This window comes from Monosiga brevicollis, genomic scaffold (genome assembly GCF_000002865.3).
Source record: "Monosiga brevicollis MX1 MONBRscaffold_5 genomic scaffold, whole genome shotgun sequence".
Taxonomy (NCBI): domain Eukaryota; class Choanoflagellata; order Craspedida; family Salpingoecidae; genus Monosiga; species Monosiga brevicollis.
The window spans coordinates 737356-752939 of NW_001865042.1; the positions used below are offsets into that span (position 1 = coordinate 737356).

The window sequence follows — 15584 nt, forward strand, 5'->3', positions numbered from 1 at the left end:
CAGAGACTACTCGGCGTTTTATGCGGTGATAAATGCTTGGGCAGCATGACTTACTCTTCATTCAGGTCCAGCAGGTCCAGAATGCGGCACTCGACAGCATCGCCGCGCCGAAATTCGAGAATTATCCCTACGCGACATGCAGCGGCAGCCTGTGAGGTGATGGCCCGTGTGAAATCCTCTGGGGAGTCGCGCAGCCACAAGGCAAACCTGGAGGATGATAGCGGAGGAGAAAGCGGAGCAGTCGCATGATGGCACCGTGTCTCCAACGACCTCGGAGGCTGGCGGGATCAACACCTGCACACTCTTTTTGCGTGCGTGCGTGTGTGCGTGTGTGCGTGCTTTGGAAGGAGCGACGGGCGGCTGGAGAAAGGAGCAGATGTGCAACCACCTCGCGCCCCCCTTCCCCCATGTACCCCAACTTGCTCTGCAACGGGAGCTGATGGCGCGCAGTGTGAGCAGCGCGCTCCACGACGACACAACTTGCTGCTCGTTTCCAAATTTTTGAATCAAAATACACTGGCCGATTTATGTTTTCAAATTCACTAATAACGTCGCTTTCGACATGTATGCGTGCCAAGTTTTTGCAGCAAATAGAGAGGAAGATGTAGATATTCAGTGGCTTAGAGGCCTTGGCGACGCTTTTCTCTCCCGCTGCATTGTCAGACCAAGATAAGAATACATTAGAGGGTGTCAATTAACTTTACTGCTCCAGTGTCCCCGAACCGAGGCGCGCGAGCCCCTCTGCTAAATATAGCTCACCAACTCCCAAAAACGGAAGCATCGACTATTCTTAGAAAGCACGCGTGACAGATTTTGATGGTGATACAAAGTTTCAGGTTGTTGTGCTCAACCCACGTTGAGTTAACCACCTTTAAAGCTAACCTGGACTCTTTCTCTCTCTCTCTCTGTTTTGTCTTTTTCGTTTTTTCTGTTTGTTCCAACAGGTTGTTGTTGTTGTTGCTACCCCTCCTGTACGAAAAAGGGGGTGGGAATTTCCTGATCTCTCTCTCTCTCTCTCTCTCTGAATCCCTCTCTCTCTCTCTCTCTCTCTCTCTCTCTCTCTCTCTCTCTCTCTCTCTCTCTCTCTCTCTCTCTCTCTCTCTCTCTCTCTCTCTCACTACACACACACTCACTGTCAAATTTATTTTTCTGCCATCCAGGTACAAGTCGACCTCCTCGACCGCTTCTTGCCGTGCCGCTGTCGTTCAACCCCGGACGTCTACACACACGCGCACACACACACACATTCACGCATTGGCAGAGTGCTGGGGATTTGGCGCAATCTGTTCCTGTGGCTCTGGGTCAATGAGATGGTTGGCCGCTTGACAATCTCTGCATTTCCTTGAGCACTGCCGCACCCCCGCCCCCTTTGTGTGCTCTTGCTTTTTCTTGCCTCTCACCCGGATCTTTCTTGCATGTGCCCCCCGTGTACAGCACGAGAAACAACCTCACCTCGATCTGCCGCCCCTCTTCTTCCCCTTCCACCGCCCGCGCGCTGCGCGCTGGATCATTAGGCTGAAAGCACGTGGCTTACCTTTTTCTTTCCTTTGTGCGTCGGGACGCCGCGCCAACGCGTGGCAAACCCTGCACCATGGAGGGACCTGCCCATCTCGAACCCATCGATGTGGAAGCCAGCACTGAGCAATCCACTTCCGATCAGATCCTTCGCTTTGGCGATTGCTTCTCCCTCTTCACGGCCGATGAGCCCGGCTATCTTCATGCCCCTGTGTTTGGGTATGCTTGCTTGTTTTGTTTTTTATTCTGCCCCACACTGGTACCACCTCCAAACCGCAGCTCTTCAGCCCACCCGCCGCTTCCCCTCACCTCACCCCCCCCATAGCGGAGAATTCACCCCCGTTCTCGTCAACACGGCGGCCGGCCAAAGCGATCACAAACTGGATTCCTTTTCTGTGCGTCAACCCATATCATCGTCCCATGCCCATGGTCATGTGCCAAGCTACCTGGTTCTTCATTCGCCGATCGCTCCCTTTGTTGTGCTCTCTGCCTCGACAGCTGGCCGTGTTTCAACTTCACGCACAATGCAAGTACAAGGCTGCCAAGCGTTTGCGCGCCGAGTTTGATGCCTATCAGAAACGCTACTTTGAGAAGAATCCTGACGAGGAAGATGAACTCACCCTCGAGACCGCTTTGCTGGAGCCTGATAGCGGCAAATTGGCCCAGCTCAAGCAGCTAGCTGATGATGAGCAAGAAGGTGATTTTTCGCTCCCCCGGCTGCACCGGCAATTCCCCCTGCCTCCCCCCTCCCCTTCTTCTTCATCTTGATCACATGCACTCGTGTGCTCATTCACATCTGATGCATAAAATGAATTGCAGACAATGCTTTGGAACAAGAGCGTCGCGCTCGCGACCCGGTCATGTACGGTCAGGTGGTCCAAGTATTCCACCGTGACTTGGAACGCTACCTCACCGTCTCGTCCACCGTCACCACGGAGGTTGAGAAAAAGTTTGTGACCTTGTTCACCCCACCCCCTCCCCCGCTACACCTCGTGAGCCTTGGCTACGGCATGCCTAACGTTGAGTTGACACGCATCACACTTATCCGGCTTGCCCCTCCTTCACCGTGCTTAGCAACATGCGGATTGAGGTCGACCCCTACACCTCACGTCACGCCTGGTTTAAGATTATGCCTCGCTTCAAGGTCCGCTCTGAAGGCGAGCCCGTCCGCATGGGCGATCAAATCATGCTCGAGTCCATCAAGACCACGGGCCAATTTGTGCACGTGACTTCCCAGAGCCTGCCCGACACGTCCATGACCCCTGGCTCTCGCGAAGTCAACGTGTCCGTCACCCCAACCTCCTTTACCCTGCTTCCCCACCATCGCCCCCTCCGCGCCTCGGATGTGTCTGCCGAGTCGGATGGCACCGTGCACCTTCCTCTTCGCTCTGGTGACCTGATCCAACTCTTCCACAAGGAAGTGTCCGCCTACCTGGCTGCGGAAGGCTACTTTTATACAGACCAGCTAGTCCTCGACGCCCATCTCCGCGTCCGCGAGCCCGACGCTCGCCGCCCCCATCGCCTCGAGCCACCAACCAGTGCCGTCTCGGTACGCTGTCACACTTGCTCATGACTGTGTGGTTATTCAACCCCTTTCTAACTCCCAACTTTCGCCCCCGTTGTCGCTGCCCCCGTTGTCGCTGTCTTCTCATCTTCTGCCCCCCTCCCCGCTGTTCAGTTTTGGATGGTCGAGCATGCCACCACCCCAACCATGGGCAATATCATCGAGTGGGACGATGTCGTCCGTTTCAAGCATAGTGTCTCCGGTCGCTATTTGACAATGAACGCCGATGGCTCCGTGTCCCTCTCCAATGTTTCCGGTGAATTTGGATTTGACGGCGATGAGCGCAACTTTGTCATGACCACGGTCATTCCCGAGCGTCGCGAGATTACCCTCAACTCTTATACCCGTATCAAGAACGTTGTGCACAGTAAGTCTGCTTCTTCGGCCCACTTTTTCTTGTCACAGTACCGTGGGGCACCCGTACCCAACTCCGACCCGCCGCTGCGCCCTCATTTTTGGCTTTACTCATATCGTGATGTGATCATTAGATCATTGGCTGCATGCCAACAAGGACGTCTACTTGGATCGTCCCACTCAGGCCATCTACGCCGACGACTCGCTTCGCACGCCCTTGTCCGAGCGCATGAACAGCATCAAGTGGGACAATGCTCCACTCATGCAACTGGCGGGCTTGCCCCAGCGCCGCTTTGATGACGCTTTTATCATTCAGGGCGTATCCCGCGACGTGTGCTCCTTTGTCGCCCACGTCAAAGCCATGATTCCCATCTTTCGCTTTGCCACGGCCCAGATCCAGGGCGGCCGCCCCACCCTGCTCTTCTACCAGCGCCTGACGCTGGCCCTTGAGGAGTTTGTGGCTTTCCTCAGGCCCAATGGCATCCACGATCGTCGCCGCCAAAAGCTCCTCCGCAACTTTGGCATCGTCGAACTTTGCGTCGAGTTGCTTCAGGCCCCGATCGCACCCTTCCATCGTGGCCCCAACGGCCGCAGCATGAAGCAGGTCAAGCAGGATGCTGCCCTCATCCGTGTTATGGAGGAGTGCTACGAGCTGCTGGAGAGCTACGCCACTGGCAACTCTCGCAAAAACGAGCTGTACCTCGTGCGCCACCTCAGCTTCTTCCACCAGCAAATGGGTTACAACTGCGGTTCGGAGAAGATGATTACCGAACTCATTCGCGACAACGCCAAGATTGTCGAGAACATCTCCGAAACTGAGGTCGATTTTTACATCTCCCTCCTAGCCTCCAACGGTGATAAGGACTACTTTGATGTCTTTGGCGTGCTTTGCAATGTTGAGGGCGCGGCCGACGGCGGCAACCAGAGCCTCATCGTTCAGAAGCTGCTTATCGATCGGGCCGACCTGCTTTATACCACTCGACTCGATAAGCAGGCCAATGATATGGTCATCATGGTTCCGAACCGGGGTTCCTACACATTCACCCAAGCCTGGAAGCAGCGACACTCCAACGAAGCCATGGGCGAGATCATGGAGTTTTTGGAGAAGCAACTGGACATGTTCTCTGAGCTCTGCTATCAGCGCTGTGCCAAGGCCATCGACTGCATCTCCCAAAATTACCTGGACTGGGAGCAGATCTTCTGGTGCGTGCAGAACATCAAGGACCCGGATTTGCGCCGCATGTACGTCGACCTCATGCGTGTCCTCTACGTTGACATCAACCCCAACGTCGACGTGCTTGATGGCGTCGCCCTCCTTTTCCCCTACAAGCGGCTGACAGCCGACCCTTTCGTGGATGCAACCTCCGACAACACGCGCTCCATCACGGGCACCACCATGTCTTACTTTCCCGAGCTCAGCCGCTGGATCATCAACATCCTCTCAAAGGACAAAGGCGCCATCTCAGCTGCGGATGACGAAGAGAACGAGTTTACCGAAGCCGTCCTGGAGCTTACCCGCTACCTCGTCGAATTTGGGTATTTCATCTCCGATGACGACATTGAGAGCCTCATGACGCCCTTGCGCCGCATCCTTCAGGGCTCGAATGACGTCCCCTCGCGCCCCGAGGGCCAGCGCTCACAGACAATGGCTCCCGGCAAGAAGCGATTCCGCACGCAGTCTCGCGTCCCCGTACTACCGGACAGCTACGAACTCAAGTGCCAGCAATTTCGCGCTGAAGGCCGCTTCGAGCTCAACCCGAAGAACAAAGTGGTGATTCGCGTCAAGCTCAAAGCCCTCGAGATCGTGGACACGCTTGTCAATCTCTGCCTCAACATGCGTCTTCACCAGTTTCTTTTCGACTTCCGCCAGTTGAACGAGGTGAACGAGCCCAACCGCCGCAATACGCGCCAAACCCGATCGGGCAAACCCCTTCTGGCTCGTGAGATGCGCAGCGGTCCCACCATGACCTTGGAGCAAATGCAGGCCCTCAAGGCCCTCATGGACGGTGATATCGATCCCACGCAGCTCACTTCCGTCGTGCGTGCCTATATTGATGAGGTTATTGACCGCAGTAATTACATCGCGCCCGGCTGGCGTCCCCAGCAGTCACGCGATCGCCAGGGCTCGAATGACTCGGACTTTGCCGAGATTCTCCTGGACCTTGCCAAGTATCCCTCCAGCAAGCTCGCTTGCAAGGCTCTGCAGCTGATGAACCGCGTCTTCTCGGCTGCCGATGACCTCTTCAACAAGGCTGTCGATGCCCAATTGCTTTTGGATGAAGGCTCCATTGCTTTTGAGAAGGAGCTTCGCGAGCGCATCATGCCTGACCTGCGTCGAGTTGGTGGTGCTCAAATCGAAGAGGGCGAGGAGGCCGCCGATTTTTGCGAGCTTTTGGACAAGCTTGTGCGTGCTTGCGACCTGGACGCACGCTTCCCCCACAGCATCAACCAGCAAATCATCGTCAACAACGATGTGCTCCCCGTCATCTTTGACACGCTCAACGCCGAGGATCAACCTTCGGAAGTGGTGGCCGGCTGCTTCCGGCTGCTCCGGGCCCTGAGTCGCAACAACCCCTTCGTGCAAAGCGAGTTTTTTGACCGTCTGGATCAGCTCCTCACCATTGAGAATGAGGGTGACACGTGGCAAGACGACATGGCCGTGGCCGTGTACGAGATCTTTGCAGACAACGAGAAGCTGAGCTTGGCTCTGCGTCCGCGTCAGATTGAAAAGTTGATGAGCTACATTCACACTCTCAACTTTAAGGCCCCACAGTTGCTCGTGACCACGCGCTCCATCGTCAAGTGCGAGGAGCTGGACGTGCCCCTTGATCGCAATCAGAACCTTGTGATGAAGTTTCTCATGAAGAACTACGACTCGGTCATTGCCCCTGCCAACATCTCCGTTCAGGCCGACCCCAGCGTAGTGGAAGCGCGCATGCAATTGCTGCGTTCCAAGGACCCGGCCAAACTTGGCGAAAAGCAGTTCCACGCCTACTTGGTGGGCTTGATTGCCCACTGCGCTGAGGGATACAACCGCTTCATCGAGTCCACCTGCATGACACTGCTGTCTTTTGAGGACATTCTCGCTGTGGTGGCCGATCCCCACATTCCCTTTTGGATCAAGTCTGAGTATGTACTCTTCTTCTACTTTGTATACTTGGAGACGGCTGCGCAGGAAATCGAGACTGGCATGGGCAACATTGCATCTAATATTCGTCTTTGGACAGCCCTCCTTGACCTGGCCAAGTCGGTGCTCAACTCAGCCTTCAACAGCCCCGAACCTTACCTGGCGCCCGAGGTGGAGCGCTGCGTTTTCGACGCCTTCCTGCCGACTTTGACGCACATGGTCAAGCACCATACAAGCAAGATGGATGAACGCATCCAGGCGCCCCTGCGCCAGATGCATGGCATCATTCAGCAGCTAGCCACCCGCGCTGCCGACCGCTTGTATACCAAGGAAATGGCCTTTGAGCTGTCCTCATGCTTGGTGGCCTTTGACATGTCCAGCCTTGGGCTGGCTACCAGCAGTGACCTGCTGAATCGCCTTGATCGCCGCATGCAGGTGCTGCAAGGCGACGTGGCCATGAGCACAGCGTATCAGCAGTACGAGGATCGCTTCCGTGCCCAACTGCACTTGAATGAAGCACTCAATAAATTCGTCAAGCGCGTGCGTGAGGCGTTTGGCGGCGCCAACTTGGTGGCCGTGCAAATTCCCCATCACACCACGGACAGCGAGATTCTGGCCCGTGACTACTGTGAGGGCGAGGAAGACGACGAGTACTTGCCCCTCGGCCCCGAATTCCAAATCTTTGTGGACATGTTTGCTCGGTATCAAGTGGTATCGGGCGTGAAGCAGCTCGTGGGCATTCGCGAGGATGACGTCCGCTCCTTGGTGCGCTCGCTGATGGCCTCGCAGCGCTACTCGGCGGGCATGGATGCGAAGGATGCTGATAGCCAAGAGGTCCTAGACATCCGCTCCCTGCAGCTCCTGCGCGCCCTGATCCATAACCAGATCAAGGTGGACGCCGAAGTTGTGGATATTCAAAATGACATCGCTGGCGCCGGTGCCGTGCTGCCCGTAGCCTCACTGCTCTCCCACAGCAACGACGAGGTGGTGCGTGAGTCCCTCGCCCTGCTTGTGGCACTCCTTGATGGCGGCAACAAGGCTGCCCAACAAAGCTTCTTGCAGCACTTCCTCGCCACGCGTGAAGAGACTTTCTTCTACGATGTCCGGACATTGTTGAGCTCTCCGTGTTGTCTCATCAAGATTCAGCGCTTCAGATGTTGACCGTCATTGAGAACCGAGATGAACCTATTTTGCAGGACCAAGGCAACATCGAGCTCGTGCTGCGGGTGCTGCAGTTTATGTGTGAGGGCCACTTCCGCCCCATCCAGGACTACCTGCGTTTGCAGCCGGACAACGCACGAAAGATCAACCTTGTTGCCGCGACGGTCGAGTTTTTGCACGTACTCTCAGAGGACTTGGAGGCCGACGACCGCCTGGACCTGGTCGTCCAGACTGTCGAGACTTGCGTCGAGTTTTGTCAGGGTTGCATTGGCAACCAAAAGGCTGTCTTTGATGCTCGCGTGGTTGATGACATCAACTTTATCCTGCGCTCGCCTGAACTGCACAACGTGGCCTCGGACCCTGATGTACCGGATGCCGAGCGACCCATCATGGAGGAGAAGGTGGCTCATTTGTATTTGGCCACGGCCAACCTTGTGTTGTCCATGCTGGAAAACTCGGATGACGAGACGGCCGAACTGGCCCTGGAAATTCACGACACGCTCGATCACAAGCGTATCCTTGAAACCATGTTCCGCTACTATGCCCTCATGGACGCGCGTGGGGACAAGAACTGGCAGACGGAAGACGATGACGACCCCGTGACGGCTTCACAGGTGGCCTACGCCATGTTTGCCGTCATCATTCGCCTGCAGGACTTTACTAAGAAGGACTACATGGAGCTGACGAGTGGCACTAGCTCGTTTAAGCGCTTGGTCGCTGACCCAGCTGCCTGCTTTGAGACAATGCGCTCTCAGGTGGTGTCCATTGAAATCCTTCGCGATAATCAACTCCATCGCGTTCACTTTTTCAACCGATGGAAGAGCGATATCCGCCCAGAAATCAAGGAGCATTTGCAGCAAAATGTCGACCGTAGCTCGCCTTCGGACAAGCTCCAGGACTTTGTCGCGCGCTGCAAGGACATCATCGCAGATATTTGTGAGTTTGTACTAGGCAGCACGCCTGCGTTTCGCATGGACGATGTTTTTGTTTGTTTTGTTTTGTTTTTTCGTTTGCCAGTGTTTTGATTGTCCATAACCTACTTTTGTCTTTTTGCTTTTCTGTTTTCCTGTTTTTCTGGTCTTCTGTCTTCCCCTTCTTCCCCTCGGTCCTTTCTTGTTGCTTGATTTCCTTATTTCTTTCCTTCATCTGACACAGTCTCACTTCACTTTCCATTTGGCTTGTTTTTCTTATTTCGCCTTCAGCCTATCAAAAGCGAATGCAGGAGTTTAGCTTTATCACCTGGTTTATCAGCCATTACAGTCGCTGGTGGGCTCATCTGATGCTGCTGTTGACCCTGGTTCTCAACGTGATCATTCTTGCTGTATGGCGGGCCCCCGTCAGCTGGGATGACCCTGTTCCAGAGTACAGTGTCGGGTGCGTTGACTTGAATCTCTCAACCGCCGCTATTCGTCCACTGGTTCATTTTATTGCTCTGTGGCTTTCGTCATCTCGAAGCACCGGCTTGCCTAACGACCGTTCCTTTCGTTGCCCTTCTTCTCAGTTGGTATACGGACGTTTTGGGTGTCCTGGGCGCCTTCCACATCATCTTTTCCAGCTTGGTTGCCATTGCCTTCTTCCTGCTGCACCCACCGTCCCTGTCCGCCTTGGTGACTGAGTGAGTCAACAGCGGGAACCGTGGTTTGGATCGCGTTGTTTGAGCGTGCATGGCACTTTGGTTTGCTCATGGATTTGTGTTCCTTGTAGCACTTTTGGTGATGTGGAGACGATTGAGGATTATCCTTCCTGGATTGCCGAGCCTCTGAAAAAGCTGGTGTCCGACGAACCGGGCTCGCGAAACTCGCCCATTAGCCTCTCTTCGCTGTACCATATTGGCTTGGTCTTGTTCTCCATCCTGGGCTTGGCCTACCACGGCTATTTCTACTGTTATGCCTTCTTCCACATTGTGGTGGGCAATGACATTCTGCTCCGCGTGATTCAGGCTGTGACCAAGAACAGCAAGTCCTTGCTTTGGGTAGGTGATGACGCATGGCCAGCCACCTTGAATCCCTCTCGTTCATGCCCATGCCCGAGACCGCTCTGATTATTCATTTGATTTTGCTATTTTCGGCTGTGCCCACAACTCATGCGATGAACCGTCAACTTGCGGTTTTGCCTGTCATGATGGATAGCTGGCGGCCTTGATGGTCATCGTGATCTACATCTACAGCCTGGTGTCGTTTGCCTTCTTGCGTAAGGCCTTTGATGAATCAGAGGGTGCCTTTTGCCAGACGGCTTTCCAGGTGCGTTCTTTGGCGGTGTGATAAGTAGATCTGTCGCACGTGAAGGCAACTTTTGGCTCGAGATTATGAGCTTGACCTTGCTAGCTGGGCTTGGCCTGTTCGTCATCTCACGCCACGCTGTTCTCCCTTGCAATGACGTTTGCAGTGCTTTATCACCAGCCTGCGCCTTGGCCTGATGTCGGGTGGCGGTTTGGGTGAAGCCCTACCTGGCGAGACGTTCAGCTTTATCGAACCTGGCGTGCGTACGCTGTTTGACCTTAGCTTTTTCATCATCGTGACGATTATCGGCTTGAACGTACGTCCTCGTATCCCCATGCTCGTTCTTTGTGCCCTTGGTTACGTGTCGGCATGATCGTGTCGCATCCTCACGACACACTATTCGGTGCCCCCACACCATCCTTGCTTTGGTGATACGCAGCTTGTCTTCGGTGTTATCGTTGATACGTTCAGCGAGGTATGTGACTGGCTCCTGTGGTTTTGGGTCTTGACCGAATATCCTTGCTCATTCAACTGCCTTTTATCTGCTGGTGTCCCTTAGCTCCGCGACGAGGCTCATGAGATTGCCGAGGCTCGCAAAACTGAGTGCTTCATTTCTGGCCTCAAGGCCGATGAGTTTGAGCGCTATGGCAATGGGTTCAAGCACCACATTAACCACGAACAAAACATGTGGCACTACCTAGCCTTCTTCCTGCATCTGGCGGACAAGCCCCGCACCGAGTACACGAGCCACGAGCAGTATGTCGCGGACCACTTTGAAGCAGATGAGATCACTTTCTTCCCCCAGAATCGTGCCATGTGTGTGACACGTGATGATGAGGCTGGGGTAAGCACATTCCGCTCCGTTTAATGGCGTTTCTCTCAAGGGGGTTTGGGTGACTGAGTAAGAAGGCAAGAAGAGAAACGAGAGGGGGATGCAAAAGTGATGCCTGGTTATCAAGTCGCTCACATTTTGTCTCTCGATGGCTTGCTTCTTCCAGGTGGAAGATCGCCTGGGGTCGCTCGAGGCCAAATTGGCACAGATCATGGACTTGCTTGAGCGCGAAACCGAGGAGCGGGCTGCCTCTCGCAAGCGAGTACGTGCTACCAGCATCTCGCCTGCTTTTTGATTTGTTTGCGCCTCTGCCGTGACCCCACTCATGATGACGTGGCTTTTTTCTTCTTCTTTTTTTTTCTTTTTTTTTTTTTTCCTTTTTTTGCAGGGTCTGCAACGCTCCGTGACCTCGGCTGATGAGTAGGCCCAGATCACGCGACACAGCATGGTGCTATGAGCAGCCCTCATACTTTATGTTTCTCTTCGGTTTCCTTTTTTCGGTTGCGAGTTGTTTCCCTCTTGCTGTTTTTGTTTTTTGCACGCGCTTGTCGGCTGCTGCTTTTGTTTCTTGGCGTGGCTTTTCGCGCATTCGTCGAGGCCACAGCGTCTCCGCGCCGTTCACCCGACTCGAATGCCTTCAGCCCAGGCGCACACCCAATTCAAGCAACGTCTTAAAATATCTGACATCTTGCATCTGACACGCGATCGCCGTGAAACAACTTCTTGTTCTGGTTCGTCTGAGGTCCGAGGGCAGTCGCAGCACGCCGTATGGCATTCGCTCGAGCCGTGTCAGACTCCCCGATCCGCACTCAGGCACCGGCACGGGCAGACTCATCAGAAGCGTCTCACAAGGCCAAGCCAAGATTCATTAACACGGTCGCCTTTCTCCCGAACCTTTTCTGCCTGACACCCTCAATGCAACAGTTCGTCACGTGGGAGTTTTGTGTTTTGTTTTTTCCATTTTCACGATCCTCTTCCGTTTCAGCGTTCAGAGAGCTGCCCTGCAACTTGAGCCGCGTGCCGGGACTCTATCGGGGTGTTTGTGGCTGGTGTATTGCACACGATGGCTGTGACCTCGTGGACGCGTCATGCGCCGATCAGTCGAGGCCTTGTGGCTTCGCTGGCGACCGCTCTTGCACGACGCACGACCTTGTCATCACAGATTTGCCGCCATGCACCGACGATGACGAGCTCCTCCTTCTCTGGTTGTGCTTCTCCCACGGGACCGAGCCAAGTGTCGCCTGCTCCGTTCTCGCTGTCCCTCGGCGTCTGCCCTTTGTCTGATGCACCTCAGGCTGGTTTTGTATTCGGCACTTCGCTCGGCTTGCCAACGTCAACGAGTGCCTCGCCGAGGCCCTTGGCTTGTGAGAAAGCGGAGCACTGTCGGCAGAGCTCTTGGTTGCCACTACGATGGCTTTGGCCCACCGCACCCCCGCCTACGGCGGTTCGCGCGCCCCGGCGTAATTGGACGCGTCGTCGAGCAAAGCCTCAGCAGTCAGGTGGTCTAGGCATGGCAGTGCCGGCCTTTCCAGGCCCAACGCTACGAGCACGCTCAGGCCGTCCACCCTCGCACCAAAAAGGCGGCAATCATGATCGTCCGGAATCGGGCCCGGGAGGACCAGATGACTTTCAACATAAACCCCGACTGGTGATGCGTTGGCTGCGCGAGACTTGGCCGCGTTTGGTCGCCCCAGATGCCATGCCCGACTACAGTCTCTACGCGCCCAATGTGGAGTTGATCGATAACATTCATGGCCTCAAGCTCAGCTCCCTTTCAGCCCTCAAGGTATGCGTCCTGATTGATCCTCGTTGGCCTGACTGAGATTGTGTTATGCCGGCCGTCTTGCGTTTTGTGTACAGCATCATGACGTTTTGCCTTTTTGTTGGCGACCCCGCGTGGTAGTTGGCCTACGGTGCTTTTCGCCGCTGCGCCCAGCTTCTTCTGCTTGACCCTCAAATGCAGTTGCTCAGCGTGGAGCTATGGCCCGACAATACCATCCACTGTCGCTGGCGCGTTGTTGGCTTGAGCCGTGCCACAACTTTGGGCGAGGTCTGTCGTCTTCAACGTCTTTGCAGCGCGTGTGGTTTTAACCTCTTACTGACCCCGCCTCGGTATTGGTGATCGCCTGTGTTCTTGTTAGACTTGGTTGGATGCCTACTCTGTGTTTCACATTGACCCGCAGGGTTTGATTGTCCGACACGAGATTAGTCGCCAGCGGCCCACGCATCATGACGAGGAGGAAACCGATGCTGCTCGATCTGCGTTTTGTTTATAGATGGCATTTGTATTTGTAGATGACATGTCAGTCTCTGGTTGTAAGATGGCATCTGTTCTCGATATGCCTTTTGCTTTTCCTCCTTCTTTCTTCCTCCCTCCCTCCCTCCCTCTCTCGCCCTGGCTCAATGTCAGTGTGCGCGACGACCGGTCCGCCTGTCTATGGGCTATAGACACCGTGTTTGTTTGGTGCTGAATTTTTCCCCATTTTCGACGAGTTTTTGTGTCGTTTTCTTCTTTGTCTTTCTTTCTTTCTTGCTTTTCTTCCTCCGCGCTGTTTTCTTCTCCTTTGGACGGACTGCCGTGTGATGGCATCCCAGGTGGGGTGACGTGTTTGGAAAACTCCGGTCTATCCAGTCGCTTTCACCGTCAATCGAATATAAAGAATAGACCATAAAAGGGGTGCATTGAGCAATGATAAGCGACCGATCGATGGATATCACACCGCATCAAAAGGGTTAAGTTCAACTTGATTTATACTGGCACACACTGTCTCAAAAAGAATCAGAAGGACGGAGACGGGGTTGTCGGCGAGATTTGTATCCATAGCCGGGACAAACAGCCCGACCCATAACCGAGGTTCTTCAGTGTACGCCACCCAGGCAGAATCATCCCACAGCTCCAAGCCCAGCATGGCTGCATGTCGAGGTAGATTATCGACAACGCAACAAAAAAGAGCGGCAAACGAGGGCAGCTCAATCCTCCATGCGCTCCGGGCGTTTGCGCTGCCGCCGGCGAGCCAAAGCTCGAGCCCGAGCTTCATCCACCTGATCCTCGGAAGTCTGGCGAGCATACTTGGCCTTCTACGCGGTTGGGTCACGCCAGATTGCGACCATCAAGTCACTACACCCAAAAAGCAAAAGCGCAGCATGACCAAGTGACTCAGCGTGAAACGTACCAACTCTTCACTCATGGCAGCCTCCTCCTCGCGTTGTGTCTGGTCTCGCTTGGCTGTCTCGGCCCGCATTTGCTCCGTTTGTCGTTGAATGCGCTCGCGGCGCGATTTGAGCTGGTCACGCTGGGCACGGCGTTGTTCATATGCTTCAGCCTGCTCAGCAGTCTGAGCTTGAGCTGCCTTATCTGCAGCGTCGCGATCAGCACGAGCGCTCGCGTCAAGCTTATCTGAAGCAGCTTTGCTCACGGCCGACGTTGTAGCATCGTTTTGTGCCAAGACGGTGCGATAAAAACTGTTTAGGTCGCCCTTCTTCGTAACGGCATTTCGAGCTGCCGGCGCGATGGAGGGGTTGGGGGTTGGTGAGCATAACACCAGGGGCAGACAGCGGTCAAGCACTGAAAATGAAGCCATGCTGCGCGAACGAACCCTCAGCTTCTTCTTCGGCTTTCTCGCGTGCCTCAAACTCGCGCAGTTCCAAGAGCTTCTTCTTAAAGGCCTCGGTAACAAACTCCTCCTTGTCTGCAAATTCGCCATCCTCCTGGTCGCGTTCCTTCTGTGCTACTCGCTCTCGCCGCAACTCATCCACCATCTTGCGCTCAGCAGCACTCTTCATGAGTGCATTGATGTACTTGGCCTGTCGACAACGGTTGCGCGCAGCGAGCGTCAAAAATCAAACCCCTTTGTCAGTTGCTGCAGGCAGAGGGCGAGCAGTTTGTACCTTGGGCTTTTCCTTCTTCTCTTTGAAGCGTTCAAAACTGTTGGCGCAAGGAGGGATGGCGTGTGAGGTCAGTGACTCAAGCACCAGGCATGGGTCAAGAGGAGTTGAAATTGAAGGACGAGGGTAAGTCAGGGCAGAAAGGAGGATGCTGCAAGGGCAGATGAATACAAGGCAAGGGGACGTACCGCGGATCATTGCGCATGCGTTCCTGATTCATCGAGTCGTAGACCTGATTCGCGACGACCACGCCCCAGAGGGTGAGATGAGCACGAGATCACACAGCCACAGCAGCTCTAGTGTGTCACCCGGCGTTGGGACGTGGCAAAGGCAAAGCACACCTCATCGTAGTCAAAGATAGTGTCATCCTCCTCAAGAGCCTTTTCCACGTCGCGCTGGGCCTATCGAAGTGGAGGTGTGTCAGGGCGTCGCGGCGAACCAGCGGTCGATCAGCGGAGGCTCATGCCAACCTTTCTCTGCGTCCGCATGGACATTGAAGCTTGTTTCAGGTGTTTATTGACGCGCGAGCGCTCCAGGGCCTAGATGGCACAACATCCAGGGTCAAGTCAGCACGATGCGGAAGTACCCCTGAACGTCCCAAACCAAACCCAGGAGAATGGACGGAGCGAAGCTGTGCCACACCTCTTGATCCTGCTGCTCATCGTCACTGTCATCATGGCCAAAGACGCTGGCCACTTCGTTGGATCGCAAGCTATTAAACTTTTCCGCGCGCTGTGCTGCCGTCAGCGGTTTGCGCTTGGCAAAGGTCAGGCCAAAGCCGGCCGGTGCGTTGCTCATGGTGGCAGGTCTGAAGCGCCAGTCCCCTCAAACAGTCGCAGACCACAACTCTCGCTGCAGAAACGGGCAACGAGACGAGGGCTCGTCTCCACAGCTCCTCCCGCAAATCTGGTGTCAATGCTCTTTCAA

At 54.9% G+C, this 15584-nt stretch overlaps 2 protein-coding genes across 2 annotated transcripts; one reads left to right on the forward strand and one right to left on the reverse strand.

Moving 5' to 3' along the window:
- Nucleotides 1-816: 816 nt before the first annotated feature.
- Nucleotides 817-11428, forward strand: MONBRDRAFT_31670 (uncharacterized protein; the record flags this gene model as incomplete). Its single annotated transcript, XM_001744068.1, has 17 exons — nt 817-1160; nt 1262-1313; nt 2014-2212; nt 2335-2464; nt 2590-3064; nt 3194-3446; nt 3568-7661; nt 7757-8657; nt 8924-9095; nt 9223-9336; nt 9426-9693; nt 9851-9961; nt 10107-10256; nt 10380-10415; nt 10500-10784; nt 10939-11034; nt 11161-11428. The coding sequence occupies 17 exons, from the start codon at nt 817-819 to the stop codon at nt 11194-11196; spliced, it is 7716 nt and encodes a 2571-aa protein (XP_001744120.1). The 3' UTR covers nt 11197-11428.
- Nucleotides 11429-13742: 2314 nt separating this feature from the next.
- On the reverse strand, nt 13743-15455 carry MONBRDRAFT_6714 (uncharacterized protein; the record flags this gene model as incomplete). Its single annotated transcript, XM_001744256.1, has 7 exons — nt 13743-13850; nt 13946-14271; nt 14369-14576; nt 14661-14697; nt 14846-14889; nt 14999-15058; nt 15300-15455. The coding sequence occupies 7 exons, from the start codon at nt 15453-15455 to the stop codon at nt 13743-13745; spliced, it is 939 nt and encodes a 312-aa protein (XP_001744308.1).
- Between the last annotated feature and the right edge of the window lie 129 nt (nt 15456-15584).